Raw genomic sequence first — 17099 nt, 5'->3', positions numbered from 1 at the left:
GTAGTGTTGAGTATTTGAACCATAATAACTTTTCTTGTTCATCAGTTGTTAGCTGTTTTGGCAGCAAACATAGAACTGTAGAATAATCGGCTAATCTTAGATTATTCATTCATTTCCAGATAAGAAGATAAACTACAGATTACTAACAAGGGTGATATATAATGATAAGAGAGAAGAATAATTAAGATAAACTGCCATGTTGTTCATCACAATTTCAACATAGTTTTGTTGCTGGTTGCCCTGTCGCAACCTTTGTGATGTTCTTCAGCACTGAAGCAGTGACATACCCTACAGAAAAGAAAGCCTAGCGGTCTACCACTTAGGAGAAAAACTATTAATCTGAACCTCCTATCTTCTTTTGCCTCTTGGTACCAGGCCTTGCTATTTCATCATACACCTGGCATTCAGGCTAGGAAATGAACTAGTAGAACTCATACTAGTAAGCCTTTTTCCCGTCTTGTACAATTCAACTCTGTCGATTTTCCATACATACAGCTCATAATTTGAAGTGATCAGAGAAGAACTCCGTTGCGTTTTGCAAACTTACCGTGGGTTCATCTGAAGATCATGTTTCTTGCAGAGGAACATATAGGCGCACGACGATAGTTATCGCGATGGTAACTGCAACTATAAGAGCAAGAATGGCCATAGAATCAGGCCTACGAGCCATGGTCAAAACAGCTCCTCCCATTGCGGCAGCTCCTCCTTTGGTCAGGTCATGCTCATTCAGCTCACAGTTGGTGCAATCTTGCTCTAGCTTCATCCCTGTCTCATTCCATCTAGGATTCACCTGCCCTTTCTTCACCGTTCGCTTAAGCAGAGATGGCATTGAGGAGTATGCCAGTGAACTGACCGGTTTGACAGGTTTCTCCTCCTCCTGTTCAAACTCATTTTTCTTCATGGCTTTTTCTTCTGCCAGTTTCACTTCTGCTGTTTCTGCCATTGGAATGGTCTCTGTTTCTTCTGCGAGTTTCACTTCTGCTGTTTCAGCCATTGATGCAGTCTCTGTTTCTTCTGCCAGATTCAGTTCTGCTGTGTCAGCCATGGACGTGATCTCTGTTTCTTTGGCCGGTTTCACCTGTACAGTTTCAGCCATTGTTGAGGTCTCTGTTTCTTCTGCCGGTTTCACTTCTGTTGTTTCAGCAATTGGTATGGTCTCCGTTTCCTCTTCCAGTTTCACTTCTGCTTCTACCATTGGTGTAGTCACTGTTTCTTGTGCCAGTTTCACTTCTGCTGTTTCTTCATTCTTTGCCTCCTCTGAGAATTGTTCTTGATGCATCACACTCCCTGTCGATAGTGTGATCTCTGTTGATGCAGTATCTTGAACAACACAGTTGTGGTTCTCATGTTCTTCAAGGGTAATGTCTGGGCTGCTGAGGCTAAAAGTGCTGTCCACAGAATTTTCTTCACCTTCAGTGTCCTAATAATCATAATTCAGAAGAAACAGATGGAATTAATAATGCTTCTACTGACAGTAGCACATGGATGATCACAGAAAGAAGATTTGGGCAAATGTTTGAATTGTAGCAAGAAAAAGCCAGTAAATTTACAGTTATCTCATTCTCGACGCTGTTCTTGACTGAATTATCGTCATCCTCTGTCACATTTTCTGTGTCCTGAAGCGAAAACAAAGATGAAGTTACAGAACAAGAAGTGCAATAGGGCTCCTAGAAAATGGCATGCTTTTTTTTTTTTGAAAGCAGATCAAAATTCCTTTTGACCCGGCCTTTGGGAGAAGGCCAAAAAACAGGATACAGAGTCTTGAGGTTCAACAAGATGGCATGCTTTTTATAGCAAAATGTTTTACATGGTTGCAACAATACTGACCATAGCATGTGCTGTGATCTCGGTGCAGTCCCTCTCTGAATTGTGATCATATGTCTCAACAGCTTCATTAACCTTAGACCCAAAATTGGCATGAGGCATGAATTTACAGAACAAGAAGTGTAAATTGCCCCTAGTAAATCAAACATGCTTTTCAAACCAATATGGTTTCATGGTTGCAACAAAACTAACCATGACATCTGCGGCGATCCCCGCACAGTCCTTGACTGAATTGTGATCATATTTCTCCACAGCTTCAGTAACCTGAAACCAGAAACACAAGAGCAAAAGACAGAATTGTAAGGAACACACAACAGTGCTCTCATGCATTTTGACTCCTGCAATCTTTCCAAAGATTTACATATAGAAACAAACCAAATCCTCGCAAAAAGAGAGAGAGACAAACCAATTCAGACAGAACGATCTTATCACCATTCGGAACGACCTCATCATCCTTCTGAATCTGATAAAGTTCATCTGTTGCCTTGCCATCCTGAAAGAAACCCAGATGAATTTGCACACGTATTAGATCACTAGAACACCCCACATAAATGCATGCATACTGAATTTTCTTTAAAACAATTTAGATCAACTGACCGATCCATTGACTCCAACCACAACGTTCTCCCTGCTCAGATTCTGATAAATTTGATGAAGCCTCTGCTCGTCGCCCTGAATCCACAAGTTTGAATCAAACGACAGGGTCAAAAAATAAACCACCAAGGAGAATAATTTCAATTTTCACATGACAAAAGTGAAAGAACAAGGCAGCTAAACTAATGGAGCACCTAACCTGCTCGCCCTCGACAACTCCGCCATCCAAACCCTCCTCCTCCTTTCTGCAAAAATTCCACCAAAAACAAGAAAAAAAAAGATCCAATCTCTTCATCTTCTTCCATCCATCCAAATCAAGATTACTCCGCTACGAAAGAAAACGAGAGAAGAAAAAAACACGTACGCTGGATGCTCGCCGTGGTTCTTGGCGCCCCTCTTGCGCTCGCCCTCGCCGCGGCGGCGGCACCACGCGAAGACGGCGGCGCCGACGACCGCGCCGCCGACGACGAGCAGCGCGCCGGCGCCGTGCGGCGCGCGGACGCACACGCGTGCCTTCCTCATCCCGCCGCCACCTCCGCCGGCGCCGCCTCTCTCCACCTCCTCTCTCGCCTCTCGCGCCACACCAAGATCACCACCACCACTTCCCATAAACACGAATTAATTGCTACTAGTACTACTCCACTCGCGCGCAATTAAGTTGAGGTTGGGGGAGTTGGGGGGAGTCTTCGCGCGTGTTCTTGCGCGCGTTCTAGAGAGAGAGGAGAGAGAGAGGTGGTGAGGTGTCGAGGTTTTAGGCGCGGCGGGAGGGGCGGTCGGATGGCATGGCATGGCAATGGAGCTCCAAGAAGCGATCAATCCGAGACCCAAAACTCTCGGATCATCGTCTCCTAAAAAGTCCTCCTCTCCTTTGATTGGCACCAGCAGCGTGAAGATGAGACAAACAAAAAAAAAAGTTAAAAACATATTTGTAAATATTTTTTTATATACATGTTTTTAACGATCTAAAAATAATAATAAAGGCCGAAAAGTAAATTACCATGAAAAGCTCCCAAAATCAGGTTAAAGATTCAAATTTTGATTCAAAAGATGAGGCTAAAAGCTATTTGCATCTCTAATTTGTTTACTAATTGCTTCTTTAATTTTAATTTTATCTTCGACTAGTTTGAATGCGATGGACTAGTTTGATGTCATGACTTGCTATATAAACCTCTTGTTATTTAATCACGTTAACACAGTTTCTAGGGTACGCTATTTATTCGTGAAAGGTGTGGAGATAGAATTGTACTAAAATAACTTTTAATGACAAGTCTGGTCATATAACTTTTGAGTGAGTTTAGATTAGAATAGAGAAAATTCCCTATTTAGCATCAAAAAAATTTGATCTTCCCTCTATATCATCCAAACTTTAAAAATTCCCTATATATGCACCCTCAAAATTTTTGTTCCCTATCTGTAACTTCTGTTACTCCCGTTAGCCTCCACCGTCAAAACAAGTATGGACCCACCCTCAGAAATTGTCCTTGCTCTTTCTGGATCAGTCCCAGGACCGAGCGCAACCGCGCCTCTCCCCAACTCCACGCCGCCGCAACCCTAGATCGCCGCCCCCATGACCGGCAGCGCGGATGGTGACCCTCCGGGCGGCGAGGAAGGCGAATCATGCGTGCCCCTGCAGGGATTGGCGTCGGCGGGCGCCCCTGGACGACCAGCGCCGGCGGGGCACGGGAGGCCAGCACCGGCGGGATGGGAGGCCAGGGCCGGCGGCACGGGAAGGCCGGCGCCCTGCCAGCCCCAGGCCTGCTGTACCGGCGGCACGGGAGGCCAGCCCCTGGCCTACTTGGCCGGCTAGTCCTAGGCGGGCGCAGGCAGCCAGCCCTGTTGACACGGACAGGCAGCTCACGGCCACGGTGGCACAGGCAGGCAGCTCCCAAGCGGGCACGGGCAGCAACCCCCTGGATGGTGCGGGTAGACAGCCCGGCATGGCGACGAACTCAACAACTAGGTGAGTTACTTGAAAATTTTGTAGCACTCAATGGCAGTAGGATTAGATGTAGATCTTATGCATGCATGTCGTTCTTGATGTTACAGGTTATCAGACTCTAATTTTTTGCTAAAGATAAATCTGATTGGCAATCGCACAAAGATGAGAAAGGATGTTAAATGTTGGAACTTTGAGATGATTGTTGATTCGGACAGGACATGCTTTATGGATTTCGTTCAATCAATCAAAATTCCATTGTACCATGGGAGGATGAAACTCCAGCTTCTTCTATGTCCTTTCCACCACCAAGGTTTGCTATCTCTAAGTTTTCTGTATTTATATTGCAACAATGGTGTGCCATCGTCATTCTCACTTGTAGTCAAACCTTGGAGAGTACGACTAGTACAAAGAGAAAACATCATGACTCTTGTTCTGAAGTTTCCAAAAGGTATCTCTACTATTGATGTAACTTAATGCTGAATTTAACTTTTGAATCTACTAATTGCAACATTTCCTCCATAGCCAAAGCTTGGACATTTCAAGTACAAACAAGGGAAATCATGGGAACTCTAACTCTGGAGCCTCCAAAAGGTAGCACTACTAAATCTGAATTTTTTTATCTCCATGTTCAATGTTTCTATTTGTTCTATCTAATTGATCATATAAATATGTAGGTCAAGGAGTGGCTCAAATCAGCCCCATGAAACAGTTGAAGGAGAAAAGAAAGGGAAGGGCAAAAGCAAGAAAAAGGTTGTCACAAAAAAGATTACAAAAATTAAGCAGCTGCAACTTGAAGCTAGTCCAACAGTGAACACAAGGATCAAATTGGTTGATCAAGCTAGTCCTGCAATGAGCACAAGGAGCAAACGAAGATTGAGCCTATGATTGTGTACTGTATGAACTATATGTAATGTCATATGTAGTTTGGTACTACATATGCAAATTTGGTTTAGAGAACTGTAATGTGATCTGGATGGTTATGGTTATCTATGGATGTGAACTTGGATGATCTGGATGGTTATGGTTATCAATGGATGTGAACTTGGATGTTCTCTAAAATTTATTTGGTTTATTATTGTATTGCATACATGCTGTTGTTGCATGTAAGTTCTCTCAAATTAGTTCTATCAAATTTCTCTAAAATTGTTGTATTGTCATGGTGCATTTAAATCGTACGCTCTTGATCTAATATTCTCATTATATTGGCCAAAAAAGAAGTATGCACAGACTTGAACACGGCTGGAAACTAAATGAAAAAAATAAAGAAAAAAAAACTGTGAACAGAGAAAGGGAAAAAAAGGTCTAAAATACCAACGATCATGTACATGCAAGTCTGAAAATTAAAGAAGGGCAAAACTGTCTTTTCTCCTGCTAGTTAACACCGTCACCCTCAAAACTAACAGAAGTGCTACATATGGAAGGGAAATTTTAAAAGTGCATAGATAGGGAACTTTTAAAGTTTGGGTGTTATAGAGGGAAGAGCAATTTTTTTTGATGCTACATACAGAATTTTCTCATTAGAATATGCTTCATCATGCTACTCATTCTAAAATTGCTTCGTATTAAAATGGATAGAATCGTCTCTTTAGACATTGTCACAAGAGATCACATTTTAGGTGTTTTCAGTGATAAAAGCCTCCAATCTCGCGCTAGACATATGCTAGAGTTCACCCATGTGAGTATGTGTGAGCATGAGAATGGTGTGTACTTGTACATGTATGCACGTTTATAAGTTGTAATTGAAGAAAGGAAAAGAGAAAGTAAAGAAAAACCACTCTACTGTTTGTATAAATCCTACTCATGTTCCGTCAATTTTATTTCTGCCGAAAATTGTTGCAAAATCCATTGCGATTTTTGTTTTCCCGATGGTTTCAGCTTTGTTTGATACATGTTGTAACTTCTGTATATCCGGTTGAACAACCTTTTCTGTTGTAGACGAAAGATTTATAGTATGGTGATTGGAGATGTGATTTGTTGTACATGTAAGAAACTAATCTGAATTTCTCATATACCAAATATAATAAAGGTTTTTGTTTTGTTTTTTTTTTCATTCAAACCGCTAAAAACATCAAAAATCACGTCCTATAATCATCGTGATGGGATCAACAGACCGACGGTCAACCATGTGCTTCAGAGATCAAAACAAAGTCTAATCACGCCGGGCAGAAAATCAACCGAGAGTGCAAAGCAGTGGTCATCGTACCTACATTAGACAGTGACACACTGACACTAAACACTACTTAATACTACAGTAATACTAATTCATTGGCTGAAATTTGGCACGGCTGCTATGACTCAATTTTTTACATTTTAGCACTTTTAACAACATATTTTATAAGTAGACCCCCTAAAGCTTAGCGCATCCACAATATACCCTAAATATGTGTCAAATTTTGAGAAAAAAAAAGAGGTATATCAATGTATACCAATTCATTTTCGCTTATTTAGTTTTATGTATTAGAAGCTTATAATCAGGGAGGAGGATGTTGATCCCTTCCACAATATATTATTCCCCAGGGTAAGTTTTTATAAATAAAAACAAATTTGTGTAAATAAATTATGATACATTGATTTGTCAGTTTTTTAAAAGTTTGATACTCCTAGCAAATTAGGATATAGAGAGGGTAGGCAAAGAGACCCTAGAGTTGATCTGTAGCTTCTGTCAGCTACAGTTTCGCTCTCTTAAATAGTACAGCTTTTCATTCAAATTCTGAGAAGTTGTAGTTGTAAAATTCAAAAAATAATTAAGAAGCCAGAAGCCGATAAACCCAGTTTTTCAGATTCTCAAAAGCTAATTACTAACTAAATGTTTTTTTCAGAATTTTAAGCTCTCCAAACAAGAGTTCATATCTATAAAAACAATTATTTAGAAATCCATTTGTAAAATATGTTCTCTAACAGGACTATAGTGTCAAAGAAAAGAAAACCCAAGCTGCTTTGATTTACAACCGGGCGTGTCACACGTGTAGTACCTCGGTCAAGTCACGTGCGGCTCCCTGCCACGGCCGGCAAGCAAAGCTCTCTCCTCTCGCCGCCGTCGGAGCTTCCGACACATGTGATGGAGACAAAACTCGCGTAGTCGCTCGAGAGGTGGAATCTGCTTCTCGGATCTCCAACAACAGCAATGATGATGGGGATAACACGGCAGGATAACGGTGTTCTGATGAATCTTGTCTTTCAAGTAGGGATGTAAGCGGGTCGATCTATCAATCTACTTATATATTAAATATAAGATAATCTATAGGTTTTTATGTTATGGCTCAGCTTGTCGTGTCATACAGATACAAGTGGATCAACCTATAAACCTATTTATAGATTAAATTAGTAGGTAATCCGCGAATCAACCCGTGAGTTACTCACTAATTTTACATATAAGCGGGTTTGCGGGTTAGCCCGCTTACATCTCTACTTCGAGGCAAGTCCATGTATACGTCAAGGCATTCATATGACACCTATCTCTTAAAAAAATCAATTATAAGGATGAAATATAGTGCATATAATATATTTATCTTTAGAATTAAACATTTTAAGAATATTTGTCTTGAATTTGTTTTTTAAGAACAGAGAGAGAGAGATGGAGTATACTCAAATGCATCAAACTTAACCGGATGAGTTATGCTCGGGCCATGTGAACGTTGTATTAAGATAAAACCAATCTACAAATTTCTCTCTTGAAACACAAAAAATACAAGATTTTGTCAAAATTATCTTCTTTCTAAATAATCCTATAAAGTTCTCACGGTGAGAGAAGAAAACATCAGCATTGTTTAGATTACTTGTTTTAAATTAATTTTTAGTTTATAATTGATATATTTAATTCATCCCTAGATTATCCATAATCTATCCTATCATCCATAAAGAAAAATTCAGTCAATAAAATTCATCCACAAAGAACAAAGCACTAGCAAATATAAGCCCACATTTACCATTTGTTTTGATGCGCCTGTGTATCTCGGGTGCTCCTACCCCGCGCCTGCACGCAGAGAGATCGGTAGCGTGGGGTTCACTTGCTCGTTACTCTTCCCGCGCTACGATAAAAGAAAATCCTCCCCGTGTGTTTCTTTTTTTTTTCCCTTTTTCTTTTTTTTTTCGCTTTTTTCTAGGAAAAAAATAACCTCCCGCACATTTTGTTCTTTTTTTAGGACGCAGTAAATGTGAGTTAAAACGTGTGCATGTGGTTTAAAAAATTCAAAAAAAAACATGTGAAAAGAATCACGATAAATATTCAGGGTGATTCACCTCCTCGCGGCGCAGAAAGAAAAACATGAAAAAAGGAAAAAGGAATTGATGGGCAACGTGCGAGACAGGACTGAAACGCGTATGCGCTAATTAGCAAATCCGGTGTCTCTCTGCTGGTCATGCATTCCTGACATATAAAATCTGATTCACCACAGTACTTCAAAACTCTGCCTAAATTAAGTACATCGAGATTATTGTAATCATGATAAAAAAAAATAGGACGGGTCACCAGTCATACAATACGGACAACCATGAAACCAGTGTCCCAGCCCAGAGCCCCACATCCTGGAGCATCAAGAGTTTTTCTGCCGATCTAAAGCTGTTCTTAAACTCTAAAGATGCATCGGTCAGCAAGCCTGGAGTTGGAGCAATGACAAAGGCAAACATGCCATTACATTTACATGTCCCTGCTTGTTCTTTGCATACACCAATTTAAAGTGCAGAGCATTTCATTGCAGTCTGGTACAAGGCTCACTTGCTTTCGATGCCTCATGTTTGCAAATGTTGGATTTTAATCTGAAGATGACAACATTGGTCTAGGAGTTGCCAAACACAAGGATGGCACCGCCGCAATGCAGAGACACCATCCTCAGTACATCTTGGTATGAAAATTGACGATTATTGCGGGTATCTAACATGGCTCGTAAGCATGCTAGACTTGGTAAGGGCTCCATGGTATATGATCCGAGGATATTAACACTGCACAGATGATGATATGAGAACAGGTTTAGTCCTTGTAGACAAGAGGCTTGTTGACCCAACGGATGCGGCAGCCGCAGGCCTGCAGCATCTGGAGCAGCTCAGGAGACAGCACAGACTTCAGCCCACTCAGCATCTTCAGTTTCTTCAGCCTCCCGCAAGCCGCTCTCAGTGCCATCTCGAACCCTTCTATAGAGACCCATGAGAGGTGTACCATCTTAACATCCTGGAGGCACCTCAGGGAGCTCAACAGGTGACACAGGCCCAGGCCAGTGACTTGGCAGTATGATATAGTAAGCTGCAGAAGAACAACCTTATAAGCTTATTGTTGTTTCTTTAGAACTTCAAGGAAATAATCTAAAACTACGGAGAAAACTTACCTGTCTAAGGTTTAGCGCATATCGGGCAAGAGCCCACAAGCCAGCATCATCGACAGAATAGCAACGCTTCAAGTCTATCTCTATCAGGTTCTTGCAGCCAATGGCAACTGATGAGATTCCAATACCTGTTATACGGACCAAGCACCTCAGTTCAAGGTTTGTGAGCTCCTCTAGAGAGCCTAGGTGGCCCAAACCACTGTCGGTAATCTTGTTGCAGTAGCATAGGTTTAGCATCTTAATCTTCTTGCAGCCATTAGCTAAAGCTGCCAGGCCATCATCGGTAATAGAATTGCAGCTGTTAAAATAAAGGTTAAGTCAGGTTACTTTCACCCGCAGAAGATGACTGGGAAAGTAAAAACAACCAAGAAGATTAACTAACCGATAGAGATCAAGCTCAATCAGCTTTCCACAGCTTGAACTGATAAAAGCAAGACCTTTGTCAGAAATACTTGAGCACAGGCCTAATTTCAGTACGAGCAGTTCAGAGCACTTGGCCAAGTGCCGCAATGCTGCAAAACAAGTGATTTCTTTTACATGATATTGCACAAATAAAAAGAAGGCTTGTAATGAAAATGTGCAAATGAAGCAACAAGAGGTAACACAAACCTGCATCATTCACTCCACAGTCAGTGAGGTCTATCTCCTTTAGATTGGGGCAGGAGGTTGCAATCTGCTCCAGTCCCTTTTCGCTTATGGAAGAACAGGATTCCAAACGGAGACGTTCAACCATCTTACAGTTCTCAGCTATTGAATCAAGGGCATCGTTGGTAAGGAGGTTACAACATGTGAGATCAATCACCCTTAAGTGGCTGCACCGAGTTACAAGTGAAGATATTCCTTCATCTGTAACGCCATTGCATTTGCTAAGGCCAATCTCGACCAAGTTATTACAACCACCAATGGCCAGAAGAACAGAGGATGAGACTTCAAGACCATCAAGTCTAAGCACTGTCAAGGTATCCTTCAGTTTTGCCAAGTTGGACAGAAACGATTGTCTCATCTCCTGCAAGTTTCAACCACAGGATGTCAGTCAGCCACCATCATTGATTATTTATTCACACTTTAAGCCCCTTCACATGTGTTACTCAGATAACCATTTTTTTTCTAACATACATGAATAAATGTGAACGACAGGCAATTGAAAGCAGGAATGCGAACTCACATGCAAACTATCAGCAGCATTTAACTTCTGGAGAAAATTGTGACCATCTATGAGTGAAGCTAATCCCTGGGAGGTCACATGATCACATCTTGAAACATCAACACTCTGCAATGAAGGAAAATCCTTGGAAGTTAGAATGGATCAATGTTAACAAACATTCAGTTGCCAGCTAAATAACCAAAGTCCAATTTGTAGAAGAGTAATGAACATATCATAACAGATATAAGAATGTCATAGTTTCCACTTTCTAGGAAACTACAAATTTGAAGCATCCTTACATCATAACTGACATGAAAAATGTGCAATAAAATCCTATAAAAGTAAGTGTCATCATTGTCACACAGTGATTACCTGCAGTGAGTTGCTCCCCTTGCCTAGTAATTCCAGGCCATCATCATCTATGCATGAGCAACAAACCATTGCCAACTCCTCAAGTTTCTCAAGTGAGGATATTGATCTAAGGGATTCATTTCCAACCTGGTCCACAAAAAAATCTGTTTTAGTTTTAAAGAACCCAATTTCGTCAACAACATAATGAAATAGGAAATTGTATATCAATGAATAGCTATTCAAGATGAAGCATAATGCAGCAAGGAACAGCAAACATCCATAATATCGACATGTAAAGCACAACCATTGTACTGTAAAGTCGAAATGTCCCTGCTTCCAGTGGTACATTCTTCAACCATGTCAAGAACAGCTGATCAGCTCTATCTGACCTAGTCACCCCATTTGATTACTACATATCAAGGTTGGCTGAACCCAAGCTCACCCTTTCTAGCCAACTGAAATTAACGGAAAGGGACTCATCTTCTTGCCATTTTATTCAGAAGTTAAATCTGGATGAAATGTGATCAAGCCCAATATTAAGTACTCCGAAACTCATGCTCCAGTTACTTCCCTATTAGCAAAACTGTTCAAAACACACCATGAGTCCACAATACAGGTATCCGCAACAGTAATCTGCCACAACTAAATGAATCAGGCTCAAAAGAAGCAAGTGTAGATGTCCCGTGGTAAATTTCTCGTCCGATTCCAAACAGACAAGTAACTAGTAGCGAATTGCAAGACTTCAGCCTTCTCCAGGTACAAACTTTTTCATATCTGGACAAATTACCATCACACCCAGTTTTGCTGATGTTCCTATTGCCACCAGGCAACTAAATTTAACTTGTTGCACAAACAGAAGATCTAATTCAAGGCAGGCGCCAAGATGTTACCACCAGTTTTCTAAGAGTTTCATACTACCACACAGAATAAAGATGTAACCTTTCCCACTCCAATTTTTTTCCTTCAAATTTGACCAGTAAATGGCCACTGGTATCCCTTGAAGCAAAAGTTTCACTCAAATGCATCCGCTCCTAACCAGAATTAACCAATCAGTAAGCTCAAGCTCCGATGACTGTACATTTTCCATGTCAAAATCAACCCACAACAAACTATCGAAGTCACACTTTACGGCCTTATTTGTCGCCGTGCTGTCGCATATCATTCCTACTCCTAAAACGAACCTAACAACAAGTAAAAGTATTTCCAGCATATAAAGCAAAGAACAATTTTCATTAGTTCATATGGTAGAGTATACCTTCAGGTAGGAGATGTCGAGGCTCCGGAGCTCGTGGCACTTCTTGGAGAGCAAATCGATGCCGATGTCGGAGATCTCGCGGCACCACTTGAGGCTGAGCTTCTCCAGCCTCGGGCACCCGACGACCACCTTGGCGAGCCCCATGTCCGTGACGCCGAGGCACTTCTCGAGGCTCAATTCCCTCAGCCCCGTCGCCGCGGCGAGCGCCGCGGCCTCGCGGTCGCCGGCCCCGACGCAGTGCGACAGGTCGACGGCCTCCAGCCTCGGGCACGCCGCCACGAGCGCGTCGAGGCCGCGCCACCCGACGCCGCTGGCGCGCGCGAGGCAGACCCGGCGGACCCCGGCAAGATCCGCGCCGGAGAGCGCGGCGGCGAGGGAGGCGTCGTCGAGGGAGGCGCACGCCGAGAGGTCGAGCCGCTCCAGCGCCCGGAACGCGCGGAGGAGGCGCGCCAGGGGCTCGCGGCGTAGCACCCGCAGCGCGCGGCGGTGCGCGGCCTCGGCGCGGGCGAAGGCGCGGCTCACGAGCCTGCACGCCTTCCGGTCCCGCGGCTCCCGCACCCGGTCGAGCACCTGGCCGAGCAAATCCAGCGACAGCGCCGCCACCCCACCCCCACCCCCTCCCCCACCTCCATACCTCTGCACCTCCTCGCTCATCGATCCAAGATCCAAGAACGCCGATCGGAGCGGGAGACGACACCACGACGCTTATGTGGGGATGAAGAGGAAGGAGAAGACGGCGACGAGCGGGTGGTCGTCGGGGAGCGGGAGGCGTCGAGGTCGGGAGGGCACGCAGCGCCGCAGCATGGTAGGGGGGGGAGCACCGCACCACCACCAAGAACCTCGGATTCAGCAGCGACAGCGTGACGCGGCGAGGCCCCTGATCCGGCGGAGGCGGAGGCGGCGGAGGAGGAGGAGGGGGGGAGAGGGGGGGGGGGTGTACGGACGGCGAGGAGGGGGTGGAGGGGAGGAGTTGAGGTGGGAGAGATGGCGCCGGTCGGAATACCGCCTGCCTCAGGTAGGAGGAGGAGGTAGCAACTGAGAGTGGTGGAGGCCTGGAGGGGGGGAGGAAGATGACCGAAATGGCCCTGTCTTCTTCTGTCCTTTGTTGGAGTATACTAATTTCAGGGTTTTTGTTTTGTTTTAGTCTAATCAATGGTTGTTGTTATTGCTCCTTGGGCAGCTTGATCTTTATATGTTTAGTGTATCATAATTTGGTTGCCTAATAAGCCAAAGACAAAGTAAAAAATTTAAAATTTTAAACATTATTTTGAATGTAGTTTCTTTTTAGAATTGCCTTTCAAATCGCTAATAATACATATATAAAAGTTTTACCTACAAATTTATTTTTATTCTCTAATAAGCCGTTTTGGCTTATAGTAAATATGGACAGGCGATGAAGCATGCACTTATGTTTTTTTACGAATATAGTAGAAACGAATACGCTTATAACATATACAAACTCACCCCAGTAAACGAACACACACATATATTATCTTTATAAGCACCTTCGAAAGCTGAGAAGGTAACAACTGATGTGAGAGTGGTGGAGGGATGAAGAAGACCAAAATGATTATGTCAGTCTTTTTAGATGTACTAATTTAAGTATTTTAGTTCAATTTAGTTTAATTAATGGTTGTTATTGCACAACGGCAGTTTGATCTTCTTGTGGATTTGTATTTTACTAGTTGTATATTTAAGGTGTTTGCCTATATGTGATATTTTAACTACAAATGAGTTTTATGTAAGTTCAGTTTGGTTTATGGGATAGAATTAAAGACTTGCTTAAAAAAGCAAGCTCATTACAATAATTGTAATTGGAACTTAATAATATCAATTTGATCTTAGAAATAAGGTCCAATAATATGATTATTTTGGGCATAGAAGTGGATGATTTCTCCGGTTAAATTGGATTATTGAACAAGATATAGCACTTAGCTCAAGAATAATTTTAATTGGTAGCATAATAATAATAATAATAATAATAATAATAATAATAATAATAATAATAATAATAATAATAATAATAATAATACATTTAGATGTTGCTATTTTGACCTTCTCAAACATATTTTTTTTGTTTTGATTAAATTAGATAACGAAAATACTGATCATACTAGTTGTTTTAACCCCCAATAATGATACTATAAATAGGCATTCAAAGCGTATTCTATATGGTATGCTATATAGCTCTAAGCTAGAAAATGATATCTTGAACTTTTGGTCATATCGCGGAAGTCGAGGAGTTGAAATGCCAAAAGACGACATCGTGCAATCAAAACATAGGACAATGGTTACGTAAGAGGTCTGTCGCATACTTGCATGATACATATCACTAAAATGGGCGGTGTCGCTTGGCCACCAATATATATTTAAGGTTTTTGGCTATATGTGATATCTTGATTATAAATGTATTTTATGTAAGTTTAATTTGATTTATGGAAAAATTGAAGGCTTACTTAAAAGTAAGATTTTCACAATAATTGCACTCGAGACTGAATAGTCAATAGTCACTTGATCTTATAAATAAGATTCAGTAATAGTAGTACGATTTTTTTTTAACATAGAAGTGAATGATTTCTCTGGATATATTGGATTGTTGAACAAGATATCTCGCTTAGCTCAAGAATGATTTTCAATTGGTAGCATGTAATGGTAGATGTTGCTATTAATTTTAACCTTCTCAACAGATTTTTTTTTGTTGTTTAGTTTAAATTAGATAATTAAAAAACTGGTGATACTAGTTGTTTTAACCCCAACAAGGGAAATAAAAATTAGGCATTCAAAGTGATATTCCATATGGTATGCTTTATAGCTTCAAGCTAGCAAATGATATGTTGGACTCTTGGTCATATCGTGGAAGTCGAGGAGTTGAAATGCCAAAAGACGACATCGTGCAATTAAAACATATGACAATAGTTACGTAAGAGGTCCATCGCATGATACAATTCACTAATTTGGACTGCCGCTTGACCATAGGTGTCGTATGAGTTCTGTGTTGAAGATTGTCTTCTTACATCATATCATATCATTAATTGTAGAAAAAAAAAGACAGTATAATTCTATAACATATGAAATTACAGTAAAGTGTCTACATAAAACTGTAGAAGACAATATATTTTACCTACTTATATTTCTGATAAACTTTAAGAACTTCATGATCATCGATGGTAGGCTTGTCCATAAGTAGCCCCTGTAATGATGCTTGCTTCCACTTGTTTATAGGCAGCTACCAAAATACAAAGCTCAGTCTTTGTCTTCAAGGTGATGGCATCAACATAAATAAAATTCAAAGTATATTCTCAAACAATATAGGGCATGTTCACTTTATTGCCAAAGCATAAAACCTTATAATTCTTTGGTAATGTAAAATATTACCAAAATTTGATAAGGTAAGATGGGGGCGGATAGTGTTTACTTTATTACCTCATCAAATTTTTGAAATAGCTTTGAGATTAGAAAGTTACAGTATTACCAAAAATTAGTAGTGTTGTGTTAGTAATGGTACGTTTAGTTCCCTGCCTTACTAATTTTTTTGTATCAACAAAAATTTTAAAATTTTAAAAATGATAAGAAAGTGAACAAGCTGGAGTAGTATTTTCTTGTGAAAATAAATGGAATACAACTAATTTTGAACAATTCACTACCTGAAAAGATTATACCCCCAACAGCCCAACTCATTCTCAAAATCCTATAACTTCATCATGACATGATCTAAGATGTCATTAAGCCATCAAACAAACCCCCCCACTTCTAGACCAAAGAAAATGCGGCCAAGAATTCCGGAGCCATTCCAGGAAGGTTCTTTGCCGGTTAGGTTGCATTTGGGAGAGGTAGTAGTGACCCTTTTCATGTGAAAATGCCAAACCCTACCTACTAGCTGAAGCTGATAAGCCTAACAAAATCCCATCCAATCCTGACCTCACCTGATTCCTTTTAGCACAGGCACAGCATTCAGAGATGGGCATTTTGGGTACACCTTCAGTTTTGCCGGCGCCGGCCGCATTCTGATCGGTGGAAGGAAGCCGGGCGGCGGCATCTGTCTGCTGCAGGCGTCCAAGCACCAATCCCAGCCTCCCCCAGTGCCTGTCTTGGAAGAAACCTGAATTTCCTCTCCTCTTCTCCATATGGTGGAAATAGTTGGTAATAGGAGTGAGTATATGCTGTGGTTATATTCTCTTGTTCTACTTTTGGACCAATCTTTTTTTTCCTTTTTTTTGAGAGTGGACCAATCAATCTGTTGTGTTGTTTGTCACCTTCCAAAATACGTACTCCCCTCCGTTTCATATTATAAGTCGTTTGACTTTTTTTTCTTAATCAAAGTTATTTAGATTTAACCAAATTTATAGATAAAATTAGCGACAATTATGCAACCAAATTAGTTTCATTTGAACTTAACATTGAATATGTTTGTTTTGTATTGGAAATGTCACTTAGTCAAATCTAAAAAAGTTTTTTAAAAAAAGTCAAACGACTTATAATATGAAACGGAGAGAGTAGAAAATTCGGGGTGTTTTGTCCTGAAATTTATTTTGTTTGAATTTAGCAATATATAAATTGTTTAGATTCAGTGGAAATCTGTTCAAAAATCACAGTATCTCATGAAGACTAATGGCCTTGTTTGGCTGAACTTGTTTCCACTGTGGTGTTGCCATTTGCTAACCCACACAGTAGGTTGTG

At 41.2% G+C, this 17099-nt stretch overlaps 3 protein-coding genes across 3 annotated transcripts; all 3 read right to left on the bottom strand.

The window, feature by feature from the left end:
• Positions 1 to 181: 181 nt before the first annotated feature.
• LOC127757214 (uncharacterized) lies at positions 182 to 3180 on the bottom strand. The gene is made up of 8 exons (XM_052282683.1): positions 2783 to 3180; positions 2618 to 2663; positions 2422 to 2496; positions 2231 to 2317; positions 2017 to 2088; positions 1828 to 1899; positions 1551 to 1616; positions 182 to 1420 (listed from the first exon to the last, which is right to left on the bottom strand). The coding sequence occupies exons 1-8, from the start codon at positions 3025 to 3027 to the stop codon at positions 566 to 568; spliced, it is 1518 nt and encodes a 505-aa protein (XP_052138643.1). The 5' UTR covers positions 3028 to 3180; the 3' UTR covers positions 182 to 565.
• A 5544-nt stretch (positions 3181 to 8724) lies between these two features.
• Positions 8725 to 13363, bottom strand: LOC127757566 (F-box/LRR-repeat protein 3). Its single transcript, XM_052283105.1, has 7 exons — positions 12423 to 13363; positions 11189 to 11314; positions 10838 to 10942; positions 10282 to 10678; positions 10055 to 10184; positions 9676 to 9970; positions 8725 to 9593 (listed from the first exon to the last, which is right to left on the bottom strand). Exons 1-7 carry the CDS (start codon positions 13074 to 13076, stop codon positions 9324 to 9326), a joined length of 1977 nt encoding a protein of 658 aa, XP_052139065.1. The 5' UTR covers positions 13077 to 13363; the 3' UTR covers positions 8725 to 9323.
• A 2180-nt stretch (positions 13364 to 15543) lies between these two features.
• Positions 15544 to 16689, bottom strand: LOC127756383 (uncharacterized). Its single transcript, XM_052281728.1, has 2 exons — positions 16346 to 16689; positions 15544 to 15648 (listed from the first exon to the last, which is right to left on the bottom strand). Exons 1-2 carry the CDS (start codon positions 16544 to 16546, stop codon positions 15544 to 15546), a joined length of 306 nt encoding a protein of 101 aa, XP_052137688.1. The 5' UTR covers positions 16547 to 16689.
• Positions 16690 to 17099: the final 410 nt, after the last annotated feature.

This window comes from Oryza glaberrima, chromosome 12 (assembly GCF_000147395.1).
Source record: "Oryza glaberrima chromosome 12, OglaRS2, whole genome shotgun sequence".
Classification (NCBI taxonomy): domain Eukaryota; kingdom Viridiplantae; phylum Streptophyta; class Magnoliopsida; order Poales; family Poaceae; genus Oryza; species Oryza glaberrima.
This window is presented reverse-complemented; position numbering and strand designations above follow the sequence as displayed.